The sequence below is a fragment of the Cygnus atratus genome, chromosome 5 (genome assembly GCF_013377495.2).
Source record: "Cygnus atratus isolate AKBS03 ecotype Queensland, Australia chromosome 5, CAtr_DNAZoo_HiC_assembly, whole genome shotgun sequence".
Classification (NCBI taxonomy): domain Eukaryota; kingdom Metazoa; phylum Chordata; class Aves; order Anseriformes; family Anatidae; genus Cygnus; species Cygnus atratus.
In genome coordinates, this window is record NC_066366.1 from 57,236,340 (window position 1) to 57,252,250 (window position 15,911).

Sequence of the window (15,911 nt, forward strand, 5' to 3'; positions counted from 1 at the left end):
GCATCCATGCTTTTGTACAGACTTTTTTCCAATTTTAAAGTAAGCCCTTTAAGAGTAGCAGCATACATGGAAAACACTAGAAATATCAGTACTTAGAAGTAAAATATTCAAGCATGCAGACTTACTTGCATTCCCCAGGTGTACTGCAACCCCCATGGAGCAAATTACATCCTTGTTTACATACAGCTGCAAATAAAAAAAAGTTTTAGTCTTCAGTTAGTCTGGGCAGCTAGATATCCCTTGGTATAGTGGCAATCCAGAACTGTTCGGCTAGGGCTTTTGTGGTGTAACTTGTTGCTTATGCAAAGCAGATTGTCTCTGGGCATGTTCCAATACACCTAGCTTCTAGCTAGTGATTTCATAAGACACCAACACTGCAGCTTTGTGAAAAATAACTCAAGGTATCTCACTGAAAAAGTTGCTACCAAACTAAATAGGTTTGCAACAAGAGCATCAGAATTGGCATATTTATCAAATAGTTATTTTTTTTTAAATCAATTTGATATTATGCTAGAAATCCCAAGCTTCAGAAGACATACACATTTCTTGACAAAGTCCTAAAGGTGGTCTCCCCCTCATTAACAGCTTTTTACTAGAGAGGAAAAGAAACAAAACAAAAACAAGAAGCCCTCCACAGAAAGATGAGTATGACAAGTAATTTTAGCACTAATTACTCACTGAGAGGCTAAATGCAAAACAAAGATTTGATGGAAGATTAGTGGTCCATTAAGAAAGATTATACTTGAATTTCTGTTCACATTAAGAGCTACCAGAAAGCTTTCAGCTGTGCATATATTAAATTTTAAACTTTTTCATTTGTGAAAACATTACGGGAATTTTTACAAGATTAAAAGTCTACGGTATTACTGTTACCATCATTGTTCAAAAAGCCTCATGTTTACAAACATAGTACACTTTGCTTTGTTACAAGCATGGTACATTTTGTTTTGAAGAAACATCACCTCTGAAAAGAGTTAGTTAGCATAAAGTTGTTTCAGTGTTTTTGAATTCTAAGTATGTTGTGTACCCCCAAAAACACACACTGCAAACACTGTACCCTGCCCTGGGCTTCACTCTTCACAAAGGATGAGTTTCTCCTGTGTTATTTTAACACCATCATCTTTCAAACTTATTTCAAGAGGAAGTAACAAGAAAAAGTTTTGCTTTGACAAAGACTTGCATTCAAAGGACAACATCTATATGAGTTAAAATATGCAACAGCACTGATACTACATGTATCAACCACTGCAAGGGTTTCTATTATATTAACAATAGAACTAATCTAAAATGAAGTAAACAATACTACCTTGTTTACATTCTTCTCCCATCCAACCTTCCATGCAGGCTTTGTTTCCATTTTGATCACACGTGTAGTGACCGACAAAATCATCTCTAGGGCCACAAAATTTATTGCACAGAGCACTGTAGTAATTTTCATCACACTTCACTCTTATTTGTACTTCAAAATGGGCAACAGGACCATTAAACTGTAGTGTCTTCCATCGATCTTCTGGGTTGATCATGCCAGCATGCGCCACTCGTTCTATTAACAAGTCTTCACCTATTTTTTTTTTTTTTTAAAAAAAAAGGTAAATTCAACAGGTGATGATTTTGATAGCATACCAACATGTAAATTCAAATCCAAAGTATTCAACTGGTTAAGAGAAAGCCTAGTAAAGAAAATGTTAAGTGATAAAGATCTACTGTGTAACTGAATTTTCCTTTGCCTTGCAAAGTTCATTACAGGAAGGCCAATTTAAAAAAAAGTGTCCCAAAGGAAATATTAAAAAAACTGGAACATAATCCATAGGAAATAGCTTATTTTTCAAGGCAGCCAAACATACCACACCCACATACTGACAACCAACAGCTTTATCTTGATCTGAGACTCTTTTTGCCTCCTTTCTGTTCCTATTAAATCACAAGATCTGCATGATCTAGTAGCTGAGATATTAGTATAAACGTTCTCTGGTGCCAGTGTCGTTTTAAAAATAAAACAGTATACTGTTAATTTACTGTAAAATTGCTAAACGATATAAGCCTACCAGAGCGTTGACTATTACATACATCAACCAGCTTATTCCCGTTTCATCATTTTCTATAATGAAAGCAAAACATCTTTAACAAGCATTTCATAGAATACTTTGTCTAGCTAGCATGCAGCTTTTTTGAAGAAACATACACATGAACCAAGGACTATCAAGGGACCATTCTCTTTGTATCCTGCTTATCCTTATCCCCTGTGGAGCTACAGATAATTATGACCACTGCTGCAATACACTCTCACAAGCATCCTGCCTTGCCCACACAGACAGCAGCAGCACTGCTACCGCCAGCCTCAGTTAGCTGAGACCACACATGCACAAAGTATTTTAGCAGTTGCATGGGACAAATGGATTCTAAAATGCAAGATTATGGAACTACCAACCCCAAATATTGTCATTTTTATGAATGTCAACTTTGTATTTATGTATTTTAATCTTGATACAAAGGCCTCAGTACTAGGAGATGAGGCAGTTATAGCACAACAAATTATACAATTGTTTGAGTAAATATTGAGAGAAAGCAAGCACAGTAAGGGTAAGCATAGACGAGTGACCTCAGTGATAAGAGCTTCCAAATGAGATCTCTCAAGCTACTATTTAAACCTGGTAACATCCTACTGTATGAGTTTTTTCTAGGTGACTACAAGCTGCAGATGGAACTCCAAGCACTATTCAGGGCAAGAAAAGGGCACAGAAAGTCCACTTGTGTACATGAATTTCATACACATTTATGACATTACTATAATATTGCTAGCTCAGCACTTCAGTGTCCATTTTCTTTAACTAACGAAGATTCTTTAAAAAGCACGCTAAAAAAACAGAGAACCAAAAACTGTGCACACAAAGACTAATAGTGAGATAGGGTCTCAACTTCAGATTATTAATGATATAAAACAGGCCAAGCTGATAGCAAGCACTCTCATATTCATCAAGTGCATTTTACACACTTACTATTCAGAAACATATCAGGCTTAGAAAATAAAGCCAAGAAAGTGACTATTTCTCACCTGGGAAGCTAGTGAGAGCACAGAAGTATCCTGTAAATCTGCCACCAAAGCTGCACTTCCCCCTCAGAACTCAACTAACCGTTTTTCAGTCATTCCACTGTTAAACAAAAGGTAATGAAGTAGTGGGCTCTGCTTTTGTTACGTTGACATCTTTTTTCAAGCATGCTTCTACCATAAAAATCTTTCCTCTTAAAAATACAGAACACTGAAGTAAAAGGTAAAAGCTATGTTTTAATTAAGCACTGACAGGTTCTCCAATTAAGTCAAAGCATCTCTCTGCTTTAATATTAAAAGTGGTAAAAGCCATGTATAGACTATAATTCATGCTTGCCTGGACTAGTCTGCATAAAACATTTTATGGCTGGACAAACACATTGAAGTCTGTCTTTAACTCTCAAATTCCTATATGCAAAGTCCTCTGTCATCCAGCAGCACAAAGTCAGTAGCAGACTGAACAAGCCTGCAAGCCAGAGAAAGCTGCCTGCATGCTGTTTGCAACTCAGCAGGGTATCTAACATACCACCAGCCACCTTTAAAAGCTTCATGATTAGATTTGACATCCTTTCGTAATATGATTCTTCTATAATGATTATTGATCTAAATAAAAGCCTTGACAAAAAGTGCCGAGTCACTGGATGGTCAAGGAATTTGACCAAAGAGCAAGTATGCATTATAAACCTATTTTCCAGCTATCAGCAACACAGGCTCATTGAAATGGCTGCAACAGCCACAGCCATACTCCCCAAAAGGGTTTCATCAAAGTGCATCAGATGACTGAAAAACATACCCTGCGATTAAAGGAGTGACTAATAAAAATCTTATCAAACATCTTTAAGTTAATGCAGATTCATCAAACCCTGTTAAACTGGAATAAGCATTACAGCTATTGGCAAATATACCTATACAGAACATTCCTCTTGATACGTGGGGTCAAGAAATGGGGAAATGAAAAAGGCAAAATTATTTTAATAAAAAACTTTATCTTCACAAACTCCTCTGAAGAGAACATAGTTTCCATAGCTTTTCCTTTGGTTTGTATCAGTAGAAGGGCACAACAGCCTAAATAAGCAAGCAAAATAATTCACCCCAACCATAAAAGGCACCAGGGAAAAACAGCTCCAAGCCATCTAGTTTTAATACTACATTCATAAGTACCATAGTAAATTTTGAGAATAAAGAGATTCTGCTTTACTTCAGACTTCATAGTGAAACCAAGTAGTGGGAAACATGTTTATCAGGGTTTCTCCTTCCTCCTCCACAACGCTAAAGTGATTCTGAAGATATTCTCTCCTACATTTCACTACTGTGATGAGGCAGGTTTGCTCCCTGCATCTGGTTTACCATTAAAATTCACCTTACAACCCAACCCCACAGTACTTTTAGCCCTCACTAAGGCAATAAGCCACATAACTGAATCCAGTTATTGGTCAAAGAACAGATACAGTACTCTAACCTTCCCTTCATACTCCTCAGAAGCAAGAGGCTTCTTTTCCTTGATGAAAGAAACCTACAAGCTTTTCTAGAAAAATCAGACATTGGTACAAGGACTTGCACAAAAGGAGGTGATGGCTCAAAGTTTCTACTTTAATTAACATTCACAAAGCATCTGATTTTTGGAAGAGGAACTCTTATCTTAAGAGTATTTAATTGCAACCTTGCTATCAGGAGCCATGAGTACACTTAATTAAGAACTTCACTCATCAACATGCTGACGTTTAGCAGAGGTCAGACATTCCCAACAAGGCACTTACAGGGCAATACAAGAGGCAATGTTGGTAGCTGTATGCAAAGAGACGAACACAGTAGCATACGTACTCTGTGCCCAAATGAACAGGAGGTACCATCTCAGGAAGTAGTCTTCAGCATCTTTCAAGCAAAGGTTTTAAAGCTGTAAGGACAGATCAGTCTCCTACAGACTAAGATGAAAGAGGAAGGCAATCTGCATCCCAGCAGCAGACAAGTACTCAAATGGAAAGTTACTTCATGTGTGAAGATGCCAGCTTGCTTCATAACAGCAGCACTGGGTTAAGCATTGCCCAGACCTCTGCTGTACAACACGACAGCTGCCAAGTCAAGTGACTTACCTGGAAAATAGCGAGAACTGCTGTGACAGAGGACAGAAAACAGGCCCTATACAGTGATTCAGTATCTAAGCCAGTTTCCTCTCCCCCTCCTTCACCCTCACAAAGCAAACAAGTGGTAAACACTACACTGCCACGAGCTTCACTCCCAGTCCATAGCTTGGTGGTGTCCTGCCAATACTGCTGCACGGAGGCAGAAGGAAGCACAGGAAAAGTTTGGGAGTCTGTGTTTTCAAAAGCCCCTTTTAAGGTAAGTACCAGGGGAGAAGTATACCCTAACAGACTTGTTCTTGTGATGGGTGCTTCACAGATCTACTATAAGCACTCTTATCTTGCATTTAATGCTTGCAAGGAAGAATACAGGATACTGGTACATATACAGAGGGAAACATAACTGTTCTAAAACCTTCTTTTTAATAATACCTTATCAGAAGTCCAAATGGGAACAGAGGACTTGCAATCAACTTTCAGCCTTACTCATCCCCTTAAAGGGAAGTAAAACCTAACTTTGGAACCATCAATCAGTTCATAGAGAGACTGGAACTTTAAGCTTTCTCACACTGGCAACAGAAGACATAAAACCTGAGCCAGAGATTGACTCAGTGTTCAGTACATGGCAGGGAGTTCAGCTTTCCACAGATATTCCTCCCCTCTCCCCCCAGGATGCAGACATTGTCCCTTTTTTCTCTGGAAGCGATGTTGTGTCCCTTTTTTAATCCCTTAGATGTGCATTCTTACTGATCTGTCCTGTTTGGCAGTATACAGAAAAACAAGGAGCAGTCCCTGCATCTTGTCAGATTCACAGGGGAAAACCTACTGGAGCATCGCCTGCCAAGACTGCTCTTGGAGAGAGAAAGAAAAAGCCAACAGATCTCTTTCATGAGATTGGTAAACAGACTACTGAAACATTTAACCTCAAGACATGTGTTTAGCTAGTCCTCTGTCAAATTATAGGCTAAAAAAGCATAACAAAACTCAAATGACAAGCCTCTCTGTTTCAGATGCAATGCAAGTTAACAGCACCTCCCTGGCAGCCTACATTAAAAGGGAACTTCACCTTTCATTGGCAGTTTCTCAGGAGACCTAGACTGTAATTTGAGGCACTTGGACTGCTGTAGTTCATTAAAACCATTCTTTAAAGGAGATGGCCCACTGGAACTCCAAAAGACATTATACATTAGGTTGTTTTGAAGGTCAGGAATAAACTGACATCAGTGGAAATACACAGCTTTGTTAAAGCATGGTAAAGAAATCTGAAAGGCATAAAAAGGAAAAAACAACACAAGCCTAAAGTAAATATCCCCTTATCAAGAATATTTTAAAAGTTTTAAAAGAAACTGGGCTTTGAAAGCTACAGATTTGCAAGAGGATTCGGCAGATTCAAGGACAAACATAATAAAGAATGGTATTCTGACTTTTTAAGTTTATTGAAAAGAAATCAGCTTTTAAATGCACACATCTCATGCTTTGCAGGATAGGGTCTTCATGCTCACTCCTTTCTACACAATCTCCTGAACTGATAAGCCACCTAGAACAAGGGGGGGAAGGAATATTCAATATTCACTGTACTAGCTGCCCCTAGGTAAATTATTCCCAAGCTGGAAGCTATTTGAACAAAGGAACTTCATGTAGTACTTTTTCAAAAAAAAGTTCAAATAAGATGACTCCAATCTGTTGCTGTGTAGGATATCTAAACTTATTCAAGATTCAGGCTTACTCTGCTCAGCACACAAGATCTCATTTGAATACCATGTCCAGTTTGGGAAACTGCCATTCAAGTAGGCTGTGGACCAACTGAAGGGTTGCAGCAACATGAATTACCAGAGATCTAAAGAAAACATACCTATTAGAAAAGATTGAAGCTGTTGAACAAAACAAAAATTGCTTAATTTTAACAGAGGGAGGACTGAGGAACAAATTACAAACTCAATTACTTTATCACTGGACACAGACTATGTTAGGAAAATCTAAGTTAAGAAAGTCTGCCAGGAAAATGCAAGTGGGACTGGTCCCAATCTTCAAGAGGGCCTTCAAACTCTAACATAGCCTCAATATTATTTTAGCTTTGCCTTTTTTTTTGTACACTTGATGCATCTTGCTTTATAAGGATGGTCAGTGAAGCAGCAGAGAATAGAACGAATAGTTAGAAAATGACGATAATCTGGGGCACAAATCTTCACTATCTCAATGTCTGAACGCTTATCTTTCTCTGTAACAGTCCCAGCCAAGATTAAATAGTCCATTATCAGCAACAAGTTTGATGTTCACTTAGCACTTGCAGCTACACATTTTTTATTTTGAGACAAGTTCATAAAACATTACCAAGGATCAGAGAGAGCTCTACTTCAGCAACAACATGGCAACCAACACCTTCAAATTATTTTGAAATATTTAAACACTAAGCTTGCTTTTCCTTCAGATCAATAGCCATGCTCTGATAACAAGGATTAGTATTTACAGACCAGAAACAAGGTAACTTTCAGTATTAATAAAGAAACAACTGGAGAATGAATCATACCAAGGCATCCAACTTTTTTAATTTACTGGCAGCAAGAGTGCTTTATGTTTGCCTGATCATGGAAGTTACCACAAAAGGCAGTGAAGGGTGAACAAAAGAGTATTTAAAGTGAAAATCTACAGCACAGATCACTTCCCTTAAGGGAAAAAAAAAGGGCTTTCCATAATTTTTAAACTTTCCTAAAGAAATTATATATTAAGATCTTCACTTGCTATGGTCCATTCTATTTCTTACCACTACTAATTTTTTGCAGTTCCTAATACAATCTCCCCCTCCCTACTGGGATTTGTACAGACCCTTCACTTAGATTGCATCCTTCCATTGCTTTGTAAAGATGGCTAATTGCACCAGCACACCATGTCCCCTTCTCCCCCTGAGATCTGTGCACATACATCACAAAATAAGTGAAACCTGACAGTTTTACACAAATACTCACCACCTTTTGTATCATTATCCCAATCCCATGCTTCTAATATTAACGTGAACGATCTCTGAAAAGAAAAAAAAAGACACCAGTTAGATAAAAAGCACTGTTATAGGCCAGACAAACAGTGATTTGGAATAAGCAGATATTGCTTCTACACAAAAGCCAACTGAAAGCAGTTTAAATTTTCACCACTTTACTGTCATGTGAAAGCCCTTGAAGGCATCTTCTCAAAAGCATGAAATATAACAGCATTAAAAACTGTGGGGCAAAGCAGGCTAACAGCAAAACAACAACATCTTCCCCCACACACCAAGGACTGAATTATTATTTTTCTCCTCCCACTGTATTTATTTCTCAGCTTTCTTAGCCACAGAAATCCTTCTCAGAAGCAGCTCTAAAAGGTTTGAACAAAGTGAAGGGTCCTGAACTTTGGGAAATAGATACGATACTTGAGACAAGCAAATGAAGACAGAAAATAAAATCAGGGTCATCTTTTTAGAAAGTGCCCAAAACACAAGTGTATAGAACAAGCCAGTTTAGATATGTTTTTTTCTAGAAAAAAAAAAATCCACCCTCCATCCATTAAAAATTTAGACTTCTTTCTCATGAAAGGGGAGCTGTGAAGAATGGACCTGACAGACACAGCAGAAACATGATTTTTAGAGAAAGCATGTTTGGTAGTAGATTTTCCACAGAGGAAAAATGAAAAGCATCATTTCAGACAATTTGAAAACTATTTCAAAAGAACACAAGCTTTACTTCACTAAAGCAAGGCTTCAGTAGTTTCCTTTGGTTTTATGACCAAATATGTAGGATAGATGTTGACATTTAAATATTAAGGTTACTTAGGGGAAAAATGCAAATACAACTTTATGCATAGATGTGATGTTTACCTGTTTTAAGTTTAACAAAAGCAGCTGTCAAACACCTTGACTTTGATAGTTTCCAACTCATCCAAGTTAAAATAAAGTTTCTCACATACATTCAAAACCAGTAACAAAAACAGTTATTGCGCCACTATCCTAAAACCCTCGTATATACATCTTTGTGCTTAGAGGCAAGCCACACCAAAAAACTGAAACTCATTAAATACAGCAGAGCCAAAACTTCACGTGTGCTGAATTCACAGGCTAACAACCACCTACGAATTCACATGAACCTGGGGATTTTCAGTTGAGGCATGAAGAACACCCTCTTAGGAAGAGGATAACGTACGAATTCATCTATATTTCATAGCTATTTCAGACTCCTACATCAAGAGACGAACATTTTTACTGCGATAGTTCATTAAGTGCTTTGCACACCCATGCTTCCCACCAAGGAAGGTTGATTATAACACTGAAATCTCCCTATTTTACAACCAAAAAAAATCCATGTAGCACCATTATTAGAGCTCTTTGCTAGACGTCCCTCACGACTACAGCAAAGGACCAGTCTACTCAGTAAAACCATTAATAGGGTGCCTATTTTATCACTTAGTTGCATTAACACATAAACCACAAACTATGCCTTCGGAAAAAAGTTTCTTCTGAACCTTTCAGCTTCAGACATTAGGAAAAAGTGATTTACCGTGACTGGAATGCAAGGAAAATAAAACTTTAGTGGTAGTCATATTACACTCAAGGAAGCTCAGCAGTGACTATACTGGACAGAGGTATACTTTTCTTCTTCCAAAGGCAGTTCCAGCTCAAAGCATAAAGATCAGTTGATAAGAAGACACTACTTTTGAGGGATGACAACAAAGCACAATTCCCTATTTATTAAAAAAAACAAACAGTAGTGCAGCATTTCCTCCAACTCCCCACTTCATACCCCCACCTGAACATTCAAGGAAGCAGGATCCTACTGTAGTCTAAAAATACTACTTGGCACCCTTCTAAACTGTTACCTGAGAAATAAATGTAAAGTGAATGGTATCAGAAAGTACCATAGAGTAATGGCCCTAATGTCTTCTGGCAGTTGCAAGTCTGCTTATTTTAGGGATGAAATGAGAAGTGTAACCTAGGCAGAATTCTGCGAATTGGTGCATGATACCAAGTTCTTTACCCACCTCCCCCGCTTTTAACAACTGATCTTGTAACCTACCCCTCAGTTTTCCTGTGCTCCACCGATTAGAAGTACAAAACAGTGCTCAAGTGCTTCCAGATGTCCACTTACTCATTTTATATAAGGGTTGGTCTTTCCTACTGCAAATCAGCCATTGCATCTAACTGCCCACACAGGCAGAGGCAGTAACACACTACGCTGTCTTGGTCAGCTATGCCTTCCCATCGTTCCACTTGAAAGCAGATCTGGATCTTAGGATGCTAGGAAGTTTTTGTGGGAAAGGGAGCTGCACGCAGCACACTGTTTCAACATGCACACACTGGAAGGTGTGAATAAAGGGGTATTCTACTGATTTTAAGGTGCTTAAAATAAGGAGCCCTATAGCTCTGGTGACAAATCTGACCAAACAAGCTAGCATACACTCTAGAGCTGAAAGCATTCCTGTAACACCTTATTACAAACAGTTATGACTAGCACACAACCCTTCTTCCAAGATGTGGAAGAATGGGGTTTCTGGCCACACAGCCAGCCCCAGAGCCCGTGCTGCTGCCTGGCAGGACATGGACAGCACTCTGCAAGCCACAGGTCCAACAGGCCAGATTCAATCATTTGCTTTTCCCCTCCCAACTAAGGACAATCAAGAGCTATACAGCCATCTATAAGAAGCCTAAAGGGAACATATGCAATAGAGACCCAGAGTATTAAGCCCTTTCACTTACTGGCACCCCATATCCCTGGTTTCACCATGTCTACCTCTGTGCTAACCAGTTCAAAATGGCGGCAGGTGGCCATTTACACATGGACAAGCACATGGAGTGCAACATTTTAAGAGGTCTTACAAGGGTGCCTACAAGCCAGAGATGTTGTTAAGTCACAGTAAATGGAACCAATACACAAATGTAAGTTTACTTGAAAAAGTCATGTCAGCTCCAACAGTTCAGCTGTGCAACCTCCTGCTTTCTGTGACACTTGCACAGCCACCCTCCAAAAGCACCTCACAGACTTGAGAACACATCCAGAAAAGAAGCTGATTAAAGGGCTGCTCTCCCTCTAATAGAAAGATTACCAGCCCAACTTGTGATTCCTTCCTCACATCCTGCTAGGCAGTAGCTTTAAAGAACTCCTCTGCAGTAAGGTGATGGGTGGTTGTGTTCCAGTTATGGCTCCTCAACACAGGAAACAGATCCTTAACCTTCCAGTTCAAAAAACCTCTTCCCCACTAGAGTATCCGGTCTCACACTAGATCTGCTGTAATTCTTTTGAGTTTTCCACTTCATTTTAAAACACTAAAAGCATACAAAGATGCATCTATGTTACTATGTTCATTATGTGCTGCACTGAAAGCTTTCCAATTACAGCTCAACTATCAAAACCATTACTGAAAACTAATACCCACATACTCATCCATGCCGTAACCCTACCTGACAGCCAGAGTAAGAGCTACAGGCTGAATAAGACTAATAGATATAAGTGCCAAATAGTACTTTCAGCTTAAATAGACATACTCAGTTTATAAAAGCTCTACCATTGGCTTGCATTAGGCATATCTCTACATAGCGGATGGTCAGTCAACACATGCTGCAAAAAACTTCCCTGTAGTACAAGATACTTGTACAAGCCAACATTTTTTTAAAATTGTGTTTCCAGAAACCAGTTAAAGAATTTGCATTAATTAGCTCTTCTCCAGAGTCTAAGGTCTACCCAAACTTAATCTGAATTCCTGACATCATCCAGCTCTTTAGAGTACCATTAGGAACACACTAGCTTACAAGTTAAGTAGACTCTGTGGAGAACTTACCTAATAATAAGTGTTTGAGTTGAATTCCTGCATAAATTTAGCAAAAAACTGTTGTTTTCTAGTGAGTATCCTAAGAATACCTCAAACTCATGAGTATTTTATAGTATTTCATGGGTGTATTATAATATACACACACCACCACACCATCTTCTTTTCTAACTTGCATGCTACTCAGACTTGAAGCTTATGACTAGCACCTCACTAATAGGACATGCACATTCCAGTCTGTTCTTACAGATGAAAAAAGCTTTATGAAGTAGTATTTGTTCATTTCAACTAGTATTATTAAAATATTTAGAAGATATTTTAGAAGTGGCCATGGCAGAGATTGGAGGGGTGTGGGTAAGGCAAGGGGTGAGCACATACTGCAATGAAAGCAGTTCACCTCCTTGAATTAAAGGCAGTGTAGTATCTGTGCTTACCAAAAACCACAACATGCTGAGGCTACCGCTCAGAGAAGAGCATCAGCACAGTTCTGCAGAAAAGCCTAGCTTTACAGAATAACCATTTCACAGGAGGTAACTAAATAGATATGCTAACCTGTTGGGAAAGATACAACTTAAGCCTGTTTAACTATCTTGGCAATGTTGCTTCAGTTGTGTTTTTCCTAGGACCAGTGTTGACAAAAAACAACTTCAAAGCATTATTCCACTGCTTACACTAAACAAAACACTCCCGTTACTATCCCAACGACCTCCTCTCTGGGAGGGGGGGGACAAAACCTGTAATATTGGTTTGGCAGTGCCTTTTCGTGAACTATTACTACCACCTTGACTTCTGCAAATCAACATTCAAAAGGTGTGTTTGGAAAAACAGACTTGTCAGATTTTTAATCCCAGGAAGGATGACCAGCCTTCTGACTGCACTTTCAGTCAGGTACAGAATTTATATTCTCCAGCTCAAAACCTCCCCAAAACACATAAAACATTAAGAAAATGTTAAGGTTGAGCTGAAAATGAGTATTTGACATTTTCTGCATTGATTTCCACAACAAGCTATTATATATTAAAATATTTATTCTAAGAAAGATTCCTCAATTTCACCCGAAGTTTTCTAATAGAAGCATGTTGACTGGAGTTTCTACAGATAGGCAAAAACCCCAGAAGAAACTAGAAATCTGCTGCAGATTAGAAAAAAGCATGGCTCTTAAACACAGGGCCCACATTACCACACTGTTCCACCAAGTGCTACACTGTAAACACAGAATCTCATCACCAGTCAGGGCCTTTTCCTTTCAAACCTCTCTCAAGAACAAGCAACTTAATGATAATGATGCAAAAATAGGTCAAGCAACAGCCTCCTATCACCACTCACTCCAGAAGTTAAAATTAGACCATTAATAAATCATCACCAGTATTTCTTGCAACGAAGTCCCTAACACCAATCAGTATGGCCAACTCCCAGATTCTTTTCTTAAAGAACTCCTAGAAAAGTGAGGCAAAGACAGGTCCAGGGCTTTTTTTTTTTCTTTTTTTTTTTCCCCCCCCTCTCCTCACTCTTTCAAGTGTCTGTCCCCCTCCTCCAAACAGCCTGCTTGCCTGGAAAAAGCTGACTTAAAGGCACGCATATTCCATTTCCTTCCCCAGGAGCTCTGCAAATCTTTACAACTTCCTCATGCACAAGCCAGAACTGCATAGGAAGAAGTGAAGAAAGCTTCCGTGAAGATCCAAGGCTGGTATCTCTGCCACAGGTTTAAGGGCAGACAGACAGAACAAGCATGCAGGTTGATCTTGACATTATGAAGACGTAATGGAGACCCCTACACAGAAGGAGCAGGTGTTCCTCACTCACCCAGGTTGTGTTTCTCAGGGGAGGGAGGGGGAACACAGAAGGGGGCTGCTTTTTGGAACTTCAAGGAAATTTCAGGCCCGCTTGCATGTAAGAACTTGTCTGCTGGAAGCAAAGGCTATTCCAATGCACGAAATTATAAAAGCACCCCTCCTATAAACCCTCATTTTTCATTTGAGAAGTACCATTGGCATGGTGAGTCCTAAACAAAAGCCTTCCCTTTGGAAACCAGGGCCAAACAATCCCATTTTGTCAGGAGCGTTGCGGAAGGCTGGGTTGGAGTACTGCAAACACTGGCAGCACAGAACAGAAAGCAGTTGAGCAACTTTAAGCTTTCTATTTGAGAGCAATTACTGAAGTTATACTCCTCTTGGCCAAGTCACAAAAGCAGGATGATGTTTACAAGCTTTGGAGCCTTACTGCTCTTTGAGGGGAGCAGTTTATGGGTTGCCCCACCTCACAGTCTTTAGGAAGTCTGCAAAATGTGGGGAGGTGGGGAAGGGAGAGAGGGGGTGTATTTTCTGCCATGGTTAACAGCCTGACATCTCCACCTACACGTGCTTGAACACCTCATTCCTCTCCTCCCCCAAACCAAGCAAAGTCAAAACTGGAGGGGTGTGTACATGTGTGTGCATATGGGGGTGGCAGGGAGAAATCAAGATGTCTAGACTATTAAGACATTTCAGTGGAAAAGGAGCACAAATAAAAACAACAGGTGACTAAGTTAGAAATGGTCTCAGAGTTAATACTTAACACCCAGGTAGGGATTCACCACCTTCAGCTGAAGAAAATTACCCAGCAACTGGGTGGAAGAATCCTACCACCAACCAGCTGTAAGCATTTATATAAATGCAAAGATATAAACAACTTCAAGGAGGAATTCAAAGGGATATTATAACATCTATTTGGCAGCATGCAGAGCTTTGTGAAACAGAAGAATATTGTGCTTCTCTCCCAAGTATATCAAAATACCAGATCGTGACGTATGTTACCAGATGATACATCTATAGGAAGATCTTCAAGTGAAGGTTTGAAGGTACTTGGATCCTGCTGCAGTGGCAGAACACAACCTCAGAGGCAGCCTTGATATATCACAGGACAGCAAACTGTTCATCTGTGCAGAAAAACTACCAGAAAAACCTACAAGGTTCTGGTAACTTAGTACCTTAGACAGAAACTCAAAGCACATCTCTGCTGATTTAACTTTGTGACAAATCTCAGACACAGTATTTGTTCCCATCACCTTAGTACTGAACTTAAACCCTGAACTTCCATAGCACCCTCCATAAGAGAACTGCTGCAGACAGAGCATCCTTCTCCTCCACTAAGTAGGAAGCATGCACCTCACTAACAATTTTCACAATGCCAGAAGCAAGTCATTAGCTTCTTATTTAGAAAAGCTGCAGGAGATCTGTCCATCTGATCCAGGAGATCAGTCCTGCAAAGATTTGTATGAAGAAAAGCTGCTAGCTACTCTTATGTTCACAGGACACTGTAGGGGTTCTAGAAGAGTCCATTCCTATTCTAAACCAGCGCCTTTCACCATTGCATGCATAGCAGTAATGTTAGTCTTGCAGAATAGAAGCTATAAAAACCAGAGACAGGAGTTATCTGTTATTCATCTCCACCCTAGTCCATCCTTCATTCCCTGAATCCACCATACACTAATCTCCTGGAGTACAGCAGAGATTAAGTTCCACCTCTGAAATCTAAGCAGTCATTTGCAGTCACTTAAATTTGAACAAATGCCACATGATTAGCTTCCAAACCATTTATTTCCCTTATAGTTCCAGAATTAAGTATTCGCTGATTTATTTTTGCTTAACTACTCAAGCACAAGTGGTCCTGCAATACCTTGGTATTGCCAAGGTTTTCCAGAAAAAATGCACATTAATTTTTAATGCCAATTCAACCCCACTGATTAGTTTTGCTGAAACACTTCTATCTCACTGCAAGTGCCTTCTGCCTATGTCACCTCTAGATACCTCCTGTATATAAGCCTTAATATTTGTTTATAAAAACTAAATGCATCAAGAGTAACATAGAAGAAGCATAGAAAAAACAATTTAATCTTAGGTCAATGATCAGTAACTCCCATACAAGCAATGACAGTGTTAGTCAGAACTCCTCAGCCTGGAAGAAAAGAGGACTTAAGTATGCAGCTCTGCAGACTTCTGCTACAAAAGGCCCAGGATCTGGTT

At 39.3% G+C, this 15,911-nt stretch overlaps 1 protein-coding gene across 1 annotated transcript in view; it reads right to left on the reverse strand.

The window, feature by feature from the left end:
• The window catches only part of JAG2 (jagged canonical Notch ligand 2), a 68,481-nt gene that overhangs the window by 35,765 nt on the left and 16,805 nt on the right, over window positions 1-15,911 (reverse strand). The window contains exons 3-5 of the mRNA XM_035551347.1: window positions 8,088-8,142; window positions 1,307-1,561; window positions 126-186 (exon numbers count right to left, since the gene is read on the reverse strand). Of these exons, the coding sequence (XP_035407240.1) occupies window positions 126-186; window positions 1,307-1,561; window positions 8,088-8,142 (371 nt within the window). The remainder of the gene's footprint in view (window positions 1-125; window positions 187-1,306; window positions 1,562-8,087; window positions 8,143-15,911) is intronic.